We start from the raw sequence: 19,685 nt of genomic DNA on the forward strand, positions 1-19,685 counted from the left end.
TGTGTTGCAGATGTTTTAACCTCCACTGAAGAAAGACCAAATGGGGGAGGGGATGGCACTGAGTACATTTACATTTTACATTTACATTTAGTCATTTAGCAGACGCCTTTCTCCAAAGCGACTTACAGATTAGGACAAAATTCAGCGAGTCATCATAAAGAGGCAAAAGCAACAACAACGCAAGAAGTGCTCAAAGTACGAAGTTCAGGTATTATTCAGAGTAGCATAAGCCTGATAAGTGATGTTACAAAGGGAAAGGAAAACTTTTTTTTTTTTTTTTTTTTTTTTTTTTTCTATAAGGTTAAGTGCTCACGGAAGAGATTGGTTTTCAGCTGTCTTTTGAATGTTGTCAGGGATTCTGCATTCCGGATGAGGGTGGGGAGAGCGTTCCACCAGCATGGAACTGTGAATGAGAATGTTCTGGAAAGTGATTTTGTGGCTTTCTGTGATGGAACCACGAGACGTCGCTCGTTGACCGATCGTAGGTGTCTGGTAGGGATGTAGACTCGTAGGAGTGAGTGAAAGTAGGAGGGAGCTGAGCCTGTGATAGTTCTGTAAGCAAGCGTCAGTGCCTTGAACTTGATGCGAGCAGCGAGAGGTAGCCAGTGCAGAGAGATGAACAGAGGAGTGACGTGGGCCCTCTTGGGCTCGTTGAAGATAAGACGAGCTGCAGCATTCTGAATCATCTGTAGGGTTTTGGTTGCACATGCTGGAAGTCCAGCCAGAAGAGCATTGCAGTAGTCAAGCCTAGAGATGACCAGGGCCTGGACGATGAGTTGTGTTGCATGCTCAGTTAGGAAAGGCCTGATTTTCCTGATGTTGTGCAGTGCAAACCTGCATGATCGAGCTGTCTTTGAAATGTGATCTGTGAAGGTCAGCTGGTCATCAAACGTTACTCCAAGATTTCTGACCGATCTTGATGGGGTGATTAATGATGACTCTAGCTGGATGGTGAAGTCGTGCTGTAGAGACGGATTGGCAGGGAGGACGAGAAGCTCAGTCTTTGCCAGGTTGAGCTGCAGGTGATGTTCCTTCATCCATGTGGAGATGTCCGCCAGACAGCTTGAGACCCGTGCAGCTACTGTGGGATCATCTGGTTGAAAGGAGAGGAAGAGCTGCGTGTCATCAGCATAGCAGTGGTAGGAAAAACCGTGTGCCTGTATGATGTGTCCCAGTGATGTGGTGTAGATGGAGAAGAGGAGGGGACCAAGAACTGAACCCTGGGGAACCCCTGTGGTCAGCTGATGTGCTCTGGATACCTCACCTCTCCATGCGACCTTGAAGGACCTACCTGTGAGATAGGACTCAAACCAGTGGAGTGAAGTTCCTGTGATGCCCAGTGATGAGAGGGTGGACATAAGGATCTGATGATTCACCGTGTCGAAGGCAGCAGACAGATCCAGGAGAATGAGGACTGAAGATTTGGAAGCAGCTTTTGCGATCCGTAGGGCTTCTGTGACTGACAGTAATGCAGTCTCAGTTGAGTGTCCTTTCTTGAAGCCAGATTGGTTGACATCCAGCTGGTTGTTTAGAGACAAGAAGGATGTTAGTTGGTTGAAGACAGCTCTTTCAAGTGTCTTCGCAATGAATGGTAGGAGAGAGATAGGTCTGTAATTGTCTACAAATGATGTGTTTAGCGTTGGTTTTTTGAGCAGTGGAGTAACCCGAGCCTGCTTGAATGCTGTAGGGAAGGTGCCAGTATGGAGGGATGAGTTGATGATGTGTGTGAGTGATGGTAGAAGTGTGGGAGAGATGGCTTGTAGAAGGTGTGAGGGGATGGGGTCAAGCGGGCAGGTGGTAGGGTGACTGGAGAGGAGAAGTGTAGATACTTCTTCCTCGGTTAGCGAAGAAAAGGAGGACAGAGGGATATTGGCTGTGGAAGGGGTCGGTCTGGGTTCCTGTGTGTGTGGAGCTGAGAATTGACTGCTGATAGCTGTTGTTTTCTTGGTGAAGAAGTGCGCAAAATCGTCAGCAGTTAAGGAGGAGGCAGGTGGTGGTGTAGGTGGACAGAGGAGAGAGTTGAATGTCTTGAAGAGTAGTCGTGTGTTGGAGGAGCTGTTGATCTTGTTGTGGAAGTATGAAGATTTTGCAGCATGAACATCGACAGAAAAGGAGGAGAGGAGAAATTGATACATACTCAGGTCAGATGCGTCTTTTGATTTGTGCCATTTCCTCTCCGCTGCCCTGAGTTCGGTCCGGTGTTCCCGAAGAACCTCAGATAACCAGGGGTTAGAGGGAGTAGCGCGTGCTGGCCTGGAGGAGAGGGGGCAGATAATGTCTAGAGAAGAGATTAGAGTGGAGCATAAGGTGTCCGTTGCGGTATTCACATCCAGAGATGAGAATTGTGAGGGTGGGGGAAGAGAGGATGACACGGCAGAGGAAAGATGGGAGGGGGAAAGTGAGCGCAGGTTTCGTCTGAAAGTGACTGGTGGTGGGGGTGGTGGTGCCGGGGTAGAGAGTTGTAGACTGAAAGTAATGAGGAAATGATCTGAAACGTGGAGAGGTGTCACCAGGATGTTTTCTGTGGTGCAGTTGCGTGTGTAAACCAGGTCCAGTTGGTTGCCTGATTTGTGAGTACCTGTGGTGATGAGTCGTTTGAGATCGAAAGAGGCTAGGAGTGAGGTGAAGTCTGTACTCACTGAGTACATCAGTTGGTTTCTTAAAGGGGCGTTTACCCCATAATGACAGGGTGGACAGCAATTTCAGGGACACATGCAAACTGCTTAATATTATTATGAAAATAAAATATAAATAATCAAAATGACTTGTTTTATTAAATAACTTGCTGAGGACAATAAGTAGGCTACATTAAAAAAGTATTTTAATTTGATGTAATTTAACCACTTTTTACACTCACTGAAGTTAGCTGAGCAGGGTGCGGGACATGCCAAAATCACATACATCCAATCAAAGAAAATTGTATAAAATCAGAAAAACACATTTCAAGAGACATATCATTGTACTTGTAGCCTATGTGTTTAAGTATTTGGACATTTATAATAAAACCTCAGAATTTTATTATTTTGCATTATGTTCATGATGACTGAGCGATTCTGATGAGGACACCAAACCAAAGGCACTTTATAGTGATATTGACCCACCTGATATCATCGTGGTAAACATGATCTGACTAATTAGGTTCTTCGAACACACCTGCCGGATATGATTAGTATAGCTGGATTGAGTTAGTGAGATAATTGCGCGTTCATGCGCTGGTTTAAAAGGGGATATGTATCGATAGTAGAAACATTGATCAGCAACGCTGCTATTGGCTGCTCAGCGTGGCCAAAGAGCGCGCTCAGTTTTTCTCCTCAGCAGAGCAAGAACTAATAGTCGAAGTTTATTCGTAATTTTAACGTTTAATTAAAACGCCAGGGAACACCTCAAAGTCTGCAAAAGCCAGGAGAGAGGGCTGGTAAAAAGTAGCAGACAATTTAAATCCGTTAGAAGTGGCCATGTTAGATGTCTTTTATCACTTAATAGCCTATATATTTGTATTTTAATAATTGCATAATTACTTTGTTTATTGTAATGTCAGAGTCACCACACTAGAACATGGAAACAAATAAAAGTGAAGTACAAAAATATTCTTCATAATGGTAATTTTTAGTTTAGCCTATATTATAGTCTCTTTTATAAAAGGCACTGTTAAATAAATGGTTGTCTGTTTAAAAAAGCAACCAAGAAAAAGGCTGAGAAAAAAGAAAGAAAAGATCTTAGTAGCCTACACTGTAAAATAATTTTTGCTGCATTAAATTAAGGCTGTATAGTCATTTCAACTGTTAAATCTTGAGTAATGATGAATTGCTTTGACTTGTGAAAGTGAAAACTGATAAACTATGTTAATGTAAAAATATTTTGCCATGAGTTATTGATCACATTTTTCCAGAGTGTAGTTCATTGTAATGACATTGTGTTTTCCTCTTTTGTGCACTTTTACATAATACACCAACACTTGTATCTGTTCCCAAGAAAGTGGTGGCTGAAATATGTGCAGTAAGTGGACATTTTCTAACTTTCCAAAGGACAGAAAGTATAAGACTTTGTAATGTCCGTTTCCATTGCACTGGACAGTGAATAAACCCTCTCAGATAACTGTCATATGGAGGAACTAGCCTACCTGCAAGTGCATACATAACTTTACTTAATTTATACGTGTATGCTTTATGGCTGCAATATAAGTTGCAGGATTCCACATCTACAGAAAGGCCTACAGAAGAGTCTGCACAGACAGGGGAGACATAGGCCTCCAGGTGGGCAGTGTATAGCCAACTTTTCCTTTTTATTTGTTGCATGAGGCATGTGTCTAATATCTCTTGTTGCAGGCACTTGACCACATGGCTTTTCTTTACTGAGAACAATTGAAATAAAACTCAAGGAACTAAGCATATTTGTCTTTTATTAAACATTTAATGAAAAGTTTTTTTTTTTTTTGTGGCAATGTTGTGTAATATGGCACATGCAACAATGTCACAGACCCTGTCAGGTGTGCAACCCTCAGACTTTTTTTAGACACTGAAATCTTCCCTTTAGTTAGCCAAAGTTAATTTCATTGTGTGCCCTTGTCCTGGCTAGAGCTGCATTGTAACTGGTTTGGGTCAGGCAATGGGGTCATAAAACACCTGTCTGCAGGCAGGAACATGTCATAATCACCTATGAAAAAATGCAGTTCTGTTAGGATCATCATAAGTGTATGCAATACAGTGAGCTTGATATTTAATTGTGGAACTTTCCTTACCACTTTCAAATAATGTGCATAAATGTGAATCTCTAAAAATTCTCAAGTCATGCACAGATCCTGGCCATTTTGCTTTCACATTTGTGATATGATGTTTTATTAACAAGGTTCGGGAGGAGCACGTTCAGATAATTAACACAGGTGGAGAGCACTCAGCAATCAATGGTAAGAGGTGCATATATACTCAGCAGTCTCACCTCATTCCATTGACAGTTTTGCAGCATGTCTCAAACAAACTCCTCTTCCGACGAAGACGTCACCAGGGATGCACCTCCGCACTTCACCGGTCCCACGGTCATCCCTCCTACGCCGGTCGCCGCACTGGAGCCCCCGGCTTCTCCTCGCGGCCGTACACCGGCCAGATCTACCCGGCGCTCAACAAGACGCCAAGACCAGTCTTCGCCGCCCCCGGCAAGACACCCTTCTTCTTCCCCGGCTTCCTCCTACCGCTCGGCCGTTCCGACAATCCCACCTATCGGGAAATGGACCGTAGCGGGATTAAAACAAGCACTGGGGAATTCAGATATACAGGTTTCGCGGAAAATGACAGAGGCGGAATTGTATAATCTGTATGTTTCCTTACAGTCATCGCCCAAGACGACCCACAGGCAGAGCAAAGCCCGCAGGGCCCAAAAGTCGCCTGCCCAGTCACCACTGTCGTCTTCCCGCACAGGATCCGGATCGCTTCGTCCATCAAGACGCAGCAACAGGCCTTCAGCGAGCCTGGGCCGCGCACCGGATTCCGCCATGACACTCCCGCCTCTCGATGAGGCCCAGCCCTCCACCATGGCTTCTGCTGCCACAGCACAGCATATAGCCGGGCCCAGCGGCCTCCCTACAACCTCTCAGTTTTTTACTCCTGCTGTTCATAACCCTTTTTCTTTTCAGTGGCCTCCAGCTCCTGTCGCAGACACTAGCACGAGGCTACCACCGATAGCAGCACAGGCCCAACCATTTCAACAGTCTCATCCAACAGGTTACAACCCCGACCACTTTCAGTGGCCTGCAGCTCCAGTAGCTCAAACAAGCGCGGGCCCGCCTCCGCTTGCAGCTCAAGCCACACATAATCCTTCAATTCCTTTATATCCTGCAACTAACTTTTCTTTTCAAGCCACAACAGGTCATCCAAGCGTGAGGCCGCCGCCGACATTCGCAGACCCGGCTTATACCCTTCCCAGCTCCATGTTACAACAAAAATCACCTTATTCTCTGTTCACAGCAACACCGATGCCCGTGCCGTCCAACGCAGTTGCCTTGGAACCACCACCAGTATCCCAAAACATCCGCGCACAGATCCTCTCAGGTGCGGATGTAGACCTTTCTTCTCTTCTCTCTCTACTCCCCTCAGCCGAACCTGACCGCCAAATAGATTGCGGGGATTTCTCGGTTACACTGAAGAACACAAACACTCACTCATCTCGCATTCTTTCATTTTCCGAATTTTCAATTGCTTTTTCCCGTTACACTGAAATAATCTGTTCAGCTTTCCCCCACAGGCGGCGCGAACTGAATGACTACCAAGCAATCATAGCCGAACTCGCGCTGTCCTATGGGGGTGGGCATTTCTACACTTACCACAAACTTTTTTCAGCCAAAAGTGCCGTGCGAGTCGCACAGTGGAACCAGTGCACATACTGGGGTGCACTCGACCAGGATCTCCACAGCAGGGTGTTTCTAGGTTGCAAAAACATCACCTGCGCGGTCTGCAGGTCAGTAGCGCACACGACCGCGTCGTGCCCGCAGGTTTACCCTTCCTCTCTTCCCTACCCGGGAACAAGCAATGCTAAATCCACCAGCTATGTGCCGCGTGCTGCAACCACCAGTGCAATGCAGGACTCTGCTTTTGACGAAAGCAGGCAGCCTTGCAATCATTTCAACGCGGGCAAATGTCAAAGATCGCGCTGCAGGTTCATGCACATCTGCAGCTTTTGTGGCGGCGCCCATGCTCGCATTGTATGTCCAGTCTTCAAATCTGTGAATAAAAAATCTAAAAATTATTGGGAGACTCCTGTGAATATTTCGCGCATGCACTTAGCTCATCACCCGGATGCCGAATTTACTGATTATCTGCTTTCAGGCTTAAAAAACGGCTTTAAACCTGGCTTAGAATGCCCGCTTTCCCAAAACATCATATGTAATAATCTCCAATCCGCCCTCATAGAACCTGAAGTCGTAGACGAACTGATCAAAAAAGAAGTTGAGTCAGGCTTCATGATCGGTCCGTTCGACAATCCTCCATTTAATCTGTTTCGTATCAGCCCCATTGGAGTGGCTACAAGGAAATTCTCGGGTAAAAAACGTCTAATAATCGACCTGTCACCCCCGCATAATTCCCCGTTCCCAAGCATTAATAGCTTGATCCCTCTAGATGAATTTTCGCTCAAATACCACGATATAGATCAGGCTATCGACATTATCAAAATCGCAGGTCGGGGTGCTTGGCTTGCAAAACTCGACGTTACATCTGCTTTCAAAGTAATGCCTATCCATCCAGGTTCATGGCACCTATTCGGAGTGCGCTGGCTCTGGAAATATTATTTTGCAGTACGTTTAACATTCGGATGCAAAAGCAGCCCGAAAATATTTGACATGCTATCAGAAGCCGTTTGCTGGATTTTGTCGAACAACTACGCCATTCCTTACCTCATTCACCTGCTAGATGATTTTCTAATAATTTCGCCTCCCGATGCTATCCCAGCCGCGCACATCCTCACGGTACAAAATGTTTTTTTCTGAGCTAGGAATTCCTATCGCACAGGAAAAAACCATGGGCCCTGCAACATCTATCGAGTTCCTAGGAATCAATTTGGATTCAGACAAATTCCAAGCATCCCTCCCCAAAGAAAACATCGACCGAATAATCCTCGTCTCTTCTACTTTCCTTGAAAAATCAAATTTTTCAAAACGCGAACTCTTGTCCCTGCTCGGGCATCTAAATTTCGCAATGCGCATCATCCCACAGGGCCGCCCCTTCATCTCGCATCTCCTCTCACTCGCGTCCTCCGTCCACTCACTAGAAGACCGCATTTCTATAACTCAAGCATGTCGCGACGAACTTGGGCTATGGTTAACATTTTTTAAAACAGTGGAACGGCCTATCTTTTTTCTACAACAACCTTGTTTCATCCCCCACTGACATCCAGTTGTTTACAGACGCCGCCCCCTCAATTGGGTTCGGGGGATTTTACCAAGGTCGTTGGTTCGCGGCTCCGTGGCCACCTCAGCTCCAGATCATATCTCAATCCTCAGCTCTATTCGAGCTTTACCCTCTCGTAGTAGCAGCTTTCCTGTGGGGGAAAGAATGGGCCGCTAGTAGCGTTTTAGTGCATTGCGACAATGACGCAACAGTGCATTATCATTGCTAAACACATCCCTGGGTCAAAAAACCAAATCGCTGACTCTCTGTCTCGTTTTCTGTTTCAGAAATTCAGGATGCTGGCTCCAGAGGCGGATCAATTCCCAACTCCAGTTCCTCGTTATTCAGAACTAATATTCCCGTAACCCACCCGTTAAAACCCCTGCTTGACGCATCACTCGACACTATCCTCCAAGCAGTATCTCCCAGGACCCTTCAATCCTACGTTACTGCTTGGAGGTGTTTTAAAACATTCCATGTCTCTTATAACTTGCCTTTCCCTGATTTTTCTCTTCTTTCAATCACCTCTTTTATCTCCTACCTTAACATCATTAAGGGTCTACAAGTCGGGTCCATTAAAGGTTATTTGAGCGGTATCCAGTTTTTCCATAAATTGATGTACGGCGCTCCTTCCACGGAGATAAACAATTCACAAACCTCCCTCCTGATTAAAGGGATTCAAAGATCCCAGCCTACCCGCCCCGACGCCAGACAACCTATAACGCTAGACATTCTTACCAAATGTATTCAGACCCTCCGCACAGGCTACCAGCCCCTCGGTTCCGCTCGCACACTCGATGCTATGTTTATCCTAGCCTTTTTTGGTTTTCTTAGATGCTCGGAACTCGCCATTACTTCTAAATTCGACCCAAAAATCCACCCCACCATCTCAGACTTATCAGTACTAGACGGCGAAACCATTTCATATTTGATTAAACAAAGTTTAAAAAAACTGACCAAACCAAAAAAGGTCATTTCATCTACATTTTTAACCTCGCTTCGCAAATCCAACCATACCAGTCAATTCTAGCTTATCTGCAATGGAGAAGTTCCCAGGCTAAATCTGCCCTGGAACCCCTGTTTTTAGACAAATCCAAAAAACCCGTGACACGGTTTTGGTTCCAGAAACACCTCAAATCTTTTCTTCAACAGTCAGGCATTCCAGCGAAGAATTTTTCAAGTCACTCATTTCGCATCGGGGCAGCAACTTCAGCAGCCCAAAAAGGCCTCTCCCAACAGCAGATTCAAGCCCTTGGGAGATGGTCCTCCGATGCTTTCCAAAGCTATATCAGGACGAACCGGTTCCACATTAAAAAAGCTCACCAAACCCTCATCGAGTCTAAAAAAAAAAAAAAAAAAAAAAAAAAAAAAAAAAAAAAAAAAAAAAAAAAAAAACTTTCTCCTCTTTCCTGTCTCCTCTTTCCGTCCAGCGAGCATTGGTCTCACAGCGGACGGAGTGAGCTCTTTCCCAGTCGAGCACTTACGTTTTCTCTTTCATCCAGCGATGCAGTGTGAGAAAATCTCCTGGGCAAGCACTCATTTTCCTGTTTCCTTTCCGTCCAGCGAGCATTGGTCTCACAGCGGACGGAGTGAGCTCTTTCCAGTCGAGCACTTACGTTTTCTCTTTCATCCAGCGATGCAGTGTGAGAAAATCTCCTGGGCAAGCACTCATTTTCCTGTTTCCTTTCCGTCCAGCGAGCATTGGTCTCACAGCGGACGGAGTGAGCTCTTTCCAGTCGAGCAGTTACGTTTTCTCTTTCATCCAGCGATGCAGTGTGAGAAAATCTCCTGGGCAAGCTCTCATTTTCCTGTTTCCTCTTTCTGTCCAGCGAGCATTGGCCTCACAGCGGACGGAGTGAGAACTTTCCCGGTAGAGCACTTACGTTTTCTCTTTCATCCAGCGAGCATTTGGTCTCACAGCGGATGCAGTGTGATAAAATCTCCCGGGCAAGCACTCATTTTTCCTCCTTTCTGTTTCCTCTCTGTCCAGCGAGCATTTGGGCTTAGCGGAAAAGCGCAAATCCTCCCGATCGGTCACCGTAAACTACAACCGCTCCCCGTTCGCAGACTAACAGGGGCCGTCAGTCCAGGCAGTGCCATTACGGGCCTCCCCGGTCAAGCATCCAGGCCCCTTCTTGAGATGCCAGCCCGCCAAACTCGGCACTCATTTGGGGGGTCTTTAGTCCGGCGGCTGTCCTCTGCTCTTTAGCCTTTGGGGGGAGTACTCTGGGTTCGGGCCGAACTCCGAGCTCGGAGCCCTCCCTCCGGACAGCACGCCAAATACGCATTCAACTTTACCCTTCAAATTATATGTAAGTGTGAACTCGTGAAATTATGTTTTATTAACAAGGTTCGGGAGGAGCACGTTCAGATAATTAACACAGGTGGAGAGCACTCAGCAATCAATGGTAAGAGGTGCATATATACTCAGCAGTCTCACCTCATTCCATTGACAGTTTTGCAGCATCCCTCCACCACCCCTTCTCCACCCTTCTAGTCCTAAACACTTACATACGGGGGGGGGGGGGGGGTACTCTGGGTTCGGGCCGAACTCCGAGCTCGGAGCCCTCCCTCCGGACAGCACGCCAAATACGCATTAAACTTTACCCTTCAAATTATATGTAAGTGTGAACTCGTGAAATGGAAGATTTTAGTCAACTGCCTTTTTTTAATTTGATACAATATTACTAATCTGGAATATTAAGAATCACAATAGTAACTGGGCTGCACATTTACATTGTGAACCCCCTTTCTGTTCACATAATCCCCTTCATTGAGGCCTTGATGGCAGTCTATGGTATAGCTATAGTCTATGGTACCAATCACGTTAGTGAAGCCTGAGTGACACATACTGTAATCGGCATGGTCATGATTGCATGATCTTCATAAAAAATTATGATAGCCTAAAAAAACTGCTTTAAAAAAAACTGCTTTTCAACATTGGGTCTTAAGTGGCTTGGAAATGCCACACAAAAAAACTAAAACTGTTTTTTAAACCTAAAAGCGCCAGGTAAACTCCGAATGACACGACAGACAGAACTTTCCATCAAGTTCTCCGCATCTCCAATAAAGGAAAGAGCCACAAATAATCTTAGGGCAATGCAAACAGTTTGTGCTGTAGTTAAAACCCGACTCCGACAAATCGAAAATAAATGTGCGTTTCCAACAAATGAATAATGTAAACGACAATCTCACGAGTCACGAGAAAAAAAATATATCTCTGAAAGTGCACTATCGCGCTGCGCTGGACTTCCCGTATCAGCTCCGCTTATGAAGCCGCAGTCTAATCCTGTTAACATGAAATAAGCCTGCTCCCGAGCAGGTTTAAGCTTGCGCACCTGGGGCCCGTTCTTCGTACGTCGCTAACTCAGTTAGCTGGATTTGATTATTGGCGATTTGGCATGATCTGGGATTGTTTGGTTCTTCGACGCTCATCCTGGACTTGCTGTCATAGCAACAGGTGCGCAAGCTTATTTCATGTTAACAGGATTAGATCCCGGCTTCATAAGCGGAGCTGATACTGTACCAGCCATTTGGATTATAGACGTACTTAATTTAATGCAGCAACAAATTATTTACAGTGTAGCAAGATGATTTAAAACTAATTTACCTGTAATTAAGGTGTTGCTGTTACTGGTCCCTGGCTTTAGGTCTAAAGGCCTATTTATACTTCTGCGTCGAACTTACGCCATAGCTACGTCATAGGCTGTGCTTAGCGCGCGTACCCTGATGCGCACCTCTCCAAAAATGTAACAGCGTCAATTCTACGCGGACGCAAGCGCTGTGATTGGTCTGCTAGAACCCCTCCCTCGGGTTTCACATGGTCCCTCTGCATGAGTAATTGCGCGTCAACGCGGACAACGACGCAGAAGTATAAATTAAAACCAACGCGTTGCCTACAGCATAGAGGCTCCGGCGTAGGTCCGACGCAGAAGTATAAATAGGCCTTAAGGAAGAGCTCTTCTGCCGGGGTATAATGTGGGGGTGCAGGACCACCACCTGTTTTTTTTCTGCTCCGCCTTTTTCTTGGTTGCAGATAACCATAAACAGACAAACACATTTACTTGTTCCCATGTTCTAGTGGGTCCTGAGCTGGCTCTGACATTAAGCAATTATGAAATTATTAAAATACAAGAATATATACTGTAATAAGTGATATAACCATAACATGGAACACTTGCGCATTTAATTTGTCTGTTACTTTTTGCCAGCCCTCTCTCCTGGCTTTTGCACACTTTGATTCCCAGTGTTCCCTGGCGTTTTAATTATTTTTTCAAACTCTGCATACCCTTCCAGTAAAAATTGCTGCTCTGCTGCGTTGAAAAACTGAGCGCGCTCTTTGGCCATGGTGAGCAGCCAATAGCAGCGTTGCTGATCAATGTTTCTACTATCGATACATATCCCCTTTTAAACCAGCGCGTGAACGCGCAATTATCTCACTAACTCAATCCAGCTATACTAATCATATCCGGCAGGTGTGTTCGAAGAACCAAATTAGTCAGATCATGATTAGCACGATGATATCATCTTGGATGTCTCGTTTGATCTCAGATGTTTTAAGCAACGTACGAAGAACGGGCCCCAGTTGCTATGACAGCAAGTCCAGGATGAGCGACCCAAACAATCCAAGATCATGCCAAATCGTCAACAATCAAATCCAGCTAACTGAGTTCTTCGACGCTCATCCTGGACTTGCTGTCATAGCAACTGGGGCCCGTTCTTCGTACGTTGCTTGAAACATCCAAGATCAAATTATGAGACATCCAAGGTGATATCATCGGCCTAATCATGATCTGACTAATTCGTTTCTTCGAACACACCTGCCAGTTATGATTAGTATAGCTGGATTGAGTTATCTGAGATAACTGCGCGTTCATGCGCTGGTTTAAAAGGGGATATGTATCGATAGTAGAAACATTGATCAGCAACGCTGCTATTGGCTGCTCACCATGGCCAAAGAGCGCGCACAGTTTTTCTCCGCAGCAGAGCAAGAGTTATTGAAGGTTATGCAGAATATGAAACCTTAATTAAAACGCCAGGGAACACCTCAAAGTGTGCAAAAGCCAGGAGAGAGGGCTGGCAAAAAGTAGCAGACAAATGAAATGCGTAAGTGTTCCATGTTATGGTTATATCACTTATTACAGTGTATATTCTTGTATTTTAATAATTTCATAATTGCTTAATGTCAGAGCCACCTCAGGACCCACTAGAACAGTGTTCGTCAACCCTGCTCCTGAAGGACCCCCAACACTGCACGTTTTCTTTGTCTCCCTAATCAAACACACCTGATTCAACTCATCAGCTCATTAACCCATGTGATAATGAGTTGATGAATTGAATCCGGTGTGTTTGATTAGGGAGACAAAGAAAACGTGCAGTGTTGGGGGTCCTCCAGGAGCAGGGTTGAAGAACACTGCACTAGAACATGGGAACAAGTAAAAGTGAAGTACAAGAATATTCTTCAAAATGGTAATCTTTTCTACTTCTACTGTTCTTTGTCTCTTTTACAAAAGAAAAGCACCGTTAAATGTGTTTGTCTGTTTATAACAGCAACCAAGAAAAAGGCTGAGCTGAAAAAAAAAAAACAGGTGGTGGTACTGCTCCCTCACATTATACCACATTATACCCCAGCAGTAGAGCTGGCCCTGGGGTTAAATGTGAACCGACCCATTGTGGAGGGCATCCCTGGGGGCAGCTCTTCCTCAGACCAACAGCTAGGAACCAGTAGCAGCAACACCTTCATTACTGGTAAATGAGCTTTAAATTATCTTGCTACACTGTAAAATATATTTTTTTTTTTTTGCCGCATTAAATTAAGTAGGCCTATATAATCCAAATGGCGGGTACAGTAATTTCAACTGTTAAATATTGAGTAGTGATCAATTGCTTTGACTTGTGAAGGTGAAAACTGCTGAACTTAATGTAAGAATATTTTGCCATGAGTTACTGATCACATTTGTTCATATAGTGTAGTTCATTGTAATGCCATTGTGTTTCCTCTTTTGTGCAGTTTTACATAATACACCAACACTTGTACCTGTTCCCAAGAAAGTAGTGGCTGAAATATGTGCAGTAAGTGGACTTTTTCTAACTTTACATCAAAAGGGAAGAAAGTGCAACACTTTGTAATGCCCATTTGTTTCCATTGCACAGGACAGTGAAGAAACCCTCTCAGATGACTGTCTTTTGGAGGAAGTACTTGTAAGTGCATAAATAACTTTACTTAATTTATAGTAACTTGTGTACATATTATTTCTGACTGCAATATGAGTTGCAGGAGGAAAGGCCTACTGCACAAAGTGATACAGAGGTGGGCAGTGTAGTAACCTACTTGTACTTTTTATTTTTGTTGCATGAGGCTTGTGTTGACAGTTCTTTTTTATTTTATTTTTTTATTCTTTTTATCCAAACATGGCACAGGGTGATATCCGTATATAAACGGAATCTACAACAGAAAATTTTGTATTTTGACCTGAAAAAAACGAAAAATGAAGGGGAGAAATAGAACTTGACACCTTAAAGAAGAAAAAACTGGCACTAGAGATTGAGTTGCTTCAAAAGGAACTTCAGAGTAAGTGCTAAATACACTATTTCACACAGAGTACTATTGCTGACCTTGGATAACAATATATCTTATTGCAGGCAAAAGATGACCATAATTGGCTTTTCTTGACAAAGAATAATTGAAATAAAACTCAAGGAACTAAGCATGTTGTCTTGTCTTCTATTCATTTAATGAAGGTTTTTGTTTAAAAAAAAAAGAAAAAAAAGAAAGGTGTTCCACAATTCTGTCCCGTGCAGCTCTGCCACTAGGTTGGTCCAAGTGCACTGGCTGGAGGTCATCATCAGGCTGCACCTCCACCACAGGGGTCCTCTCCTTTCTGATGGTGGCACTATTGTGGAGTATGGCACATGCAACAATAATGTCACAGGCCCTGTCAGGTGCAACCCGCAGACACTGAAATCTTTCCTTTAGTTGCCCAAAGGTCATTTCAATGCGTGCCCTTGTCCTGGCTAGAGCTGCATTGAAACGGGTTTGTGGTCCGGGGTTTGGGTCAGGGAATGGCGTCATGAAATACTGCCTGCAGGTATAGCCCCTGTCACCAAGCAGGATCCCGTCGTTAGCACCTGGAAAAATGCAGTTTTGTTAGGCTCAGAATAAATGTATGTAATACAGTGAGCTTGATATTAAATATTTCCTTACCACGTTCAAATAATGTGCATAAATGTGACTCTCTGAAAATCCTGGAGTCATGCACAGAACCAGGCCATTTTGCTTCCACATTTGTGATGTAGGACATGGAGTCACACACCATCTAAGATATTTTTAATCAGTCAACTGCATACTTTTTGATTACATTACTTTTTGTATTTGATATATTCTGGACTCGCTTCTCCAAGGTAAATGGTGAATTGTTTGATGTCAGGCTGCATGCTCAGAAAGCGGCAGTGGATTGTGCAGCGTGAGACCACCTTCAGCAACAGGTTCTTGTCGTAAAAACGGACAAGACATGGCTGCGAAAGACTTCCCGTATCACCTCCGCTTATAAAGCCGGGATCTAATCCTGTTAACATGAAATAAGCCTGCTCCCGAGCAGGTTATGCTTGCGCACCTGCTGCTATGACAGCAAGTCCAGGATGAGCGTCGAAGAACCAAACAATCCAAGATCATGCCAAATCTCCAACAATCAAATCCAGCTAACTGAGTTAGCGACGTACGAAGAACGGGCCCCTGGGGCCTGTTTCAGAAAGGAGGTTCAACTGAGTTGACTTACCCTGAGATGGGAAACTGAGTTTTCGGTTACAGAACAGCTGAAATTAGTTAGTTCAATCAACTCTGAGTTGACTGACTCTGAGTTAAGCGCGTGCACCACCACTATAAAAAGCCATTATCAATGGAGTGCAGATATTATGAGTCACCATGGTAACAGCGCCAGACAAAAAGAGGTCTGCATATTTCTCACCAGCTTCTGCAAGCGTACGAAGACATATTATTATTTTTTTAAATATCGGCTGCAGCAGCGAAGGACAGAGAGTTAGCTAGGGAGAAAATAGTTGCTCGAGTCAATGCGTATGTTTACATTTTAATTAGTTATACAGTGTTGGGTGTAATTAATTACCAAGTAATCTAAATACTGTCATTTAATTAAAGGGATTACTCTTAATTCTTCTGTAATTTGAAGTAAAATATGATGTAATTGCATTAGACTATAGAACAATTCTGTATATTTAACATACATTTTTAAAAGGTATATTTTTTATGTAACCTTCTCCCTCTACACACTTTGGTCAATTCAAGAATAATCCATGCAATTGTATATTGTTTATTTGAAAGCATTAAAAGTGCAGTTTCTTGTCTCTCCTTGTATTGTTCAAGTGGTTGAGGTTGATATGGGATTTATTAATAAGTAGACCAATACTTTCTAAAGATAGTCATTATTACATGAATCTAATTACACGGTTGAAGATGTCATTTGTAGTTAGTAATTAATAACTATTTTAGAGTAACTTACCCAACTGTTATAATATCAGAGGTGAAACTGGAAGAACAGTATGTTATTCAACCTAATTTTAATTTTCATGGGTGCAATCCTGCAGGTATTAAAAGAACATGGCAGCAGCTGAAAATTAAATATAAGAACATAATTCAATCAGGTAAGGTTTGAGCATATCATGGGTGTAGGCTACCTGAATTTACAAATATTTGACATATTAAATAACTAAATAGCATCCCAGTGTCTAGCAGTGCAGCAGCATTTTTGGCTGGGGGAATTCCTGGAGGGACTTCAGAGCCAGTCACTCCCGAAGATCCAAGGGCCTTCATAAAATGTAAGAGGTTTACATTAAGCAGAACACATGCCAAATTTACGTGCAAGCACATTAGCCTGAGCATATAACTTGCTCGACACTGTCTATTGATGTCCTTATCATCCGATAAATCATTTGCAATATGATGGCCAGGATATTTCATCTCATCACACACTTTAAGGGCAGTACCAGATAAAAAGAAATCAGGGAATACAAATTGCCTGTCTTCTTTACTTCTAACAATCACGATATTGCTCTTACTTGCATTATATTTGATATCAAAATCTGCACCGTACTGAGAGCAAACCTTCAACAGTTGTTGTAACCCAGCACTATATTGGCAAATGATTACCAAATCATCTGCATACATAAGGTGATTAGTGAGAGTATTGCCTATCATGCATCCTGTATTACATTTATTTAATTGTTGTGACAAGTCATCCATATACACGTTAAAAAAGGAAAGGTGACAAAATACCACCCTGACGAACTCCGTTACTAACAGTAAAAGGTTCTGATACAGAACAACCTAGAAATCTCATTGTACAGAACAACCAAATTAGAAATCAGGGGGAAAAAATACTTGTAATATGTGTCCAAATAGAAACTCTTATTTCAAATTGTAATCATACATCACAATACTGTTGTTCATAGCCAAGGCTACTATATTTTAATCAAATAAACGCAGGCTGGCGGGAGGATAAGGGACTTATTTCAAAAATACAACTGACCTTACGTTGGCCAATAGCAGCGCTCGGTAAATCGTGACGTACGCCAATGGCAGCTGCAAATCAGAAGCATTTTTTCCGGAAATACCGACTGTTTTAACCAACAAACGTAGAATTTGTAGTGTTCTTATCGTGGTTGACACAATCTACACTTGATGTCGCGAGTATATCCCTCGTGAAAGATCGAAGCTTGAATTTTCTTATTTCATCTATTATACATTTAGATAGTCCAACAAATGCTTAATAATGATAATGACTTTATTCAGGACTCAAAATGGAAGGGCCATAGTACAAGACAAAGAAAACAAAAAAAAACAATAATTACAACATAGCAATAAAATATACAGTGCATAGAAATAAATGAAGAAAAGATCAATAACTTTCACTTGTAATATACAAACAGGAGCGCCAATGTCTCCACAGTCTAGATGTATACCTGACAGAGCTATAATCATTGTGGGCTAAAGCTTGCATAATTCTATTTTCTGAGGCAGACATTCTACACATGTATCGAAAAATATATACGATTTCTTATTAAGGCAGAACAGGTAGGCACACCAACATTAACAAACATTTGGCTAGCACTACACCATCTTGGTTGTTTTAGAAGCAGTCTCATACCATCATTATACGCTACATTCAGTCTCTGCATGTTCTTTTTGCTGTAAGACCGCCACAGGAGGGCAGTATAAAGTGGTGTACAGAATGCTTTGAATAAAGCTACCTTAACATATTATGTGTTATTTCTTATATAGGCTATTTTTGATATTTCCATTTATTTTACTTTGGGTTGGGTTTTTTGTTGGTCCCAACAGATTCCGATGGTAATATCTGTCTTTTGGAGCCTCCTGTCCCAACAAAACCTGCAGGCAGTTGTAAGTAGCCTACTCAATACACCAGAAATTATGACAAATAGTGTTATAAAGTGTACTCATCTTCACAGGACGATGGGGATAATGTTATGTGTCACATCAAACAATCTACACATTCAGATTTTTTCACATTTTTATGTGGAGTAGAATCTAAGTTTAAAGCTAAGTATAAATGGGTAGTCTTATCTCTCCCCCCGCCCCCAAAGTGGAAGAACAGCAGGTGTTACAGGAGAGACTTCCTCTCCGCCTCCTCTAGGTCACCAGAGGGAGCTATCACCAGAATATTGACTGTTGCTATTCGGACTACAAATCCCATAGGCCCTCATACCTGGGACTGATTACACACACACCTGCAACTCATCTCACAAACACTATTTAAACACTCCACACACACACCACTATTGCGAAGTCTTGATTTGCTGTGGTGATCATTTCTGAGCGTTTTCTACTGTGGATTATTTTCTGTGTTTGATCTTGGACTGTTTCTCGTTGTTTGATTCCTTGCCGCCTGCCACGACCTTTGCCTGTCTTTTGGATTACGATTGTCAGCTACCTGCCCAGACCTCTTGCCTGTCCTTAGTTCTGTGAATGTTTGCTGCCTGCCTCGACCTTGTTTGTACCTGTTTTCGACTCTGTGTTAATAAAGCTGCAGATGGATCCTCAATCCGATGACTCCTCATTACAGAAGACTTCGCCAACAAGCGATCCAGCAGCCATCACGCAATTGTCATCTGAACTATCAGCTCAAGCCCACCAACTCGCTCATCTAACCTCTTTGACTGAAGAACTCGTTAAAGTACTACAAGGGCTACGTGTGACACCCGCGGAGGGCGCGGCGGCTCCGTCTCCTCCTTCCGCTGAAAGCATTCCCACTCCTTCCACCAGTGTGAACCCACGTCTTGCATTCCCCGAAAAATTTGGCGGAGACCCAGCGAAATGCAAAGGATTCCTGTTACAATGCTCTCTGTTTGTAGACCAGCAACCTACCTTGTACCCAGCAGATTCGGGCAAGATATCTTTCGTTTGCTCATTGCTAACCGGAAGGGCTTTAGACTGGGCTACCGCAGTATGGAGAGATGACGGAACTGCTTTCCCTTCCTTCAATGTATTTCTTCAACGCTTCAGAGAAGTATTTGAACATCCGGTTGGAGGTAAAAGTGCTGGTGATCAGTTGCTCGCTCTAAGTCAAGGGAGAGGAACGGCGGCAGAATATGCATTGTCATTTCGCACTCTCGCGGCACAAACCAACTGGGGAGAAGATCCGTTAAAACTGCTGTTCAGAAAGGGGTTAAATCTGGAACTCCAAGCTGAATTAGCGTGCCGCGATGAGGGAAGATCACTTAATGAGTTCATTGAACTAACAATTCAAATTGACAATTTAATTCGCTCACGTCGTCCTGCTC

The 19,685-nt window shown here is 43.5% G+C and overlaps 1 protein-coding gene and 1 long non-coding RNA gene across 3 annotated transcripts; one reads left to right on the forward strand and one right to left on the reverse strand.

Annotated features, from left to right (window-relative positions):
- Window positions 1–71: 71 nt before the first annotated feature.
- Window positions 72–2,648, reverse strand: LOC309514028 (uncharacterized protein; the record flags this gene model as incomplete). Its single annotated transcript, XM_082190142.1, has 2 exons — window positions 72–1,093; window positions 1,265–2,648. The coding sequence occupies 2 exons, from the start codon at window positions 2,646–2,648 to the stop codon at window positions 294–296; spliced, it is 2,184 nt and encodes a 727-aa protein (XP_082046268.1). The 3' UTR covers window positions 72–293.
- Window positions 2,649–12,651: 10,003 nt separating this feature from the next.
- Window positions 12,652–14,581, forward strand: LOC309473859. Of its 2 annotated transcripts, XR_014197119.1 has the most exons (3): window positions 12,652–13,622; window positions 13,885–13,946; window positions 14,028–14,581. It is a non-coding gene; the product is annotated as an uncharacterized lncRNA (long non-coding RNA). The 2 variants fall into 2 exon arrangements; XR_014197118.1 differs by having other exon boundaries at window positions 13,885–14,581.
- The last annotated feature ends 5,104 nt before the right edge of the window (window positions 14,582–19,685 follow it).

The sequence above is a fragment of the Leuciscus leuciscus genome, assembly GCF_965113295.1.
Source record: "Leuciscus leuciscus genome assembly, chromosome: 14".
Classification (NCBI taxonomy): Eukaryota; Metazoa; Chordata; class Actinopteri; order Cypriniformes; family Leuciscidae; genus Leuciscus; species Leuciscus leuciscus.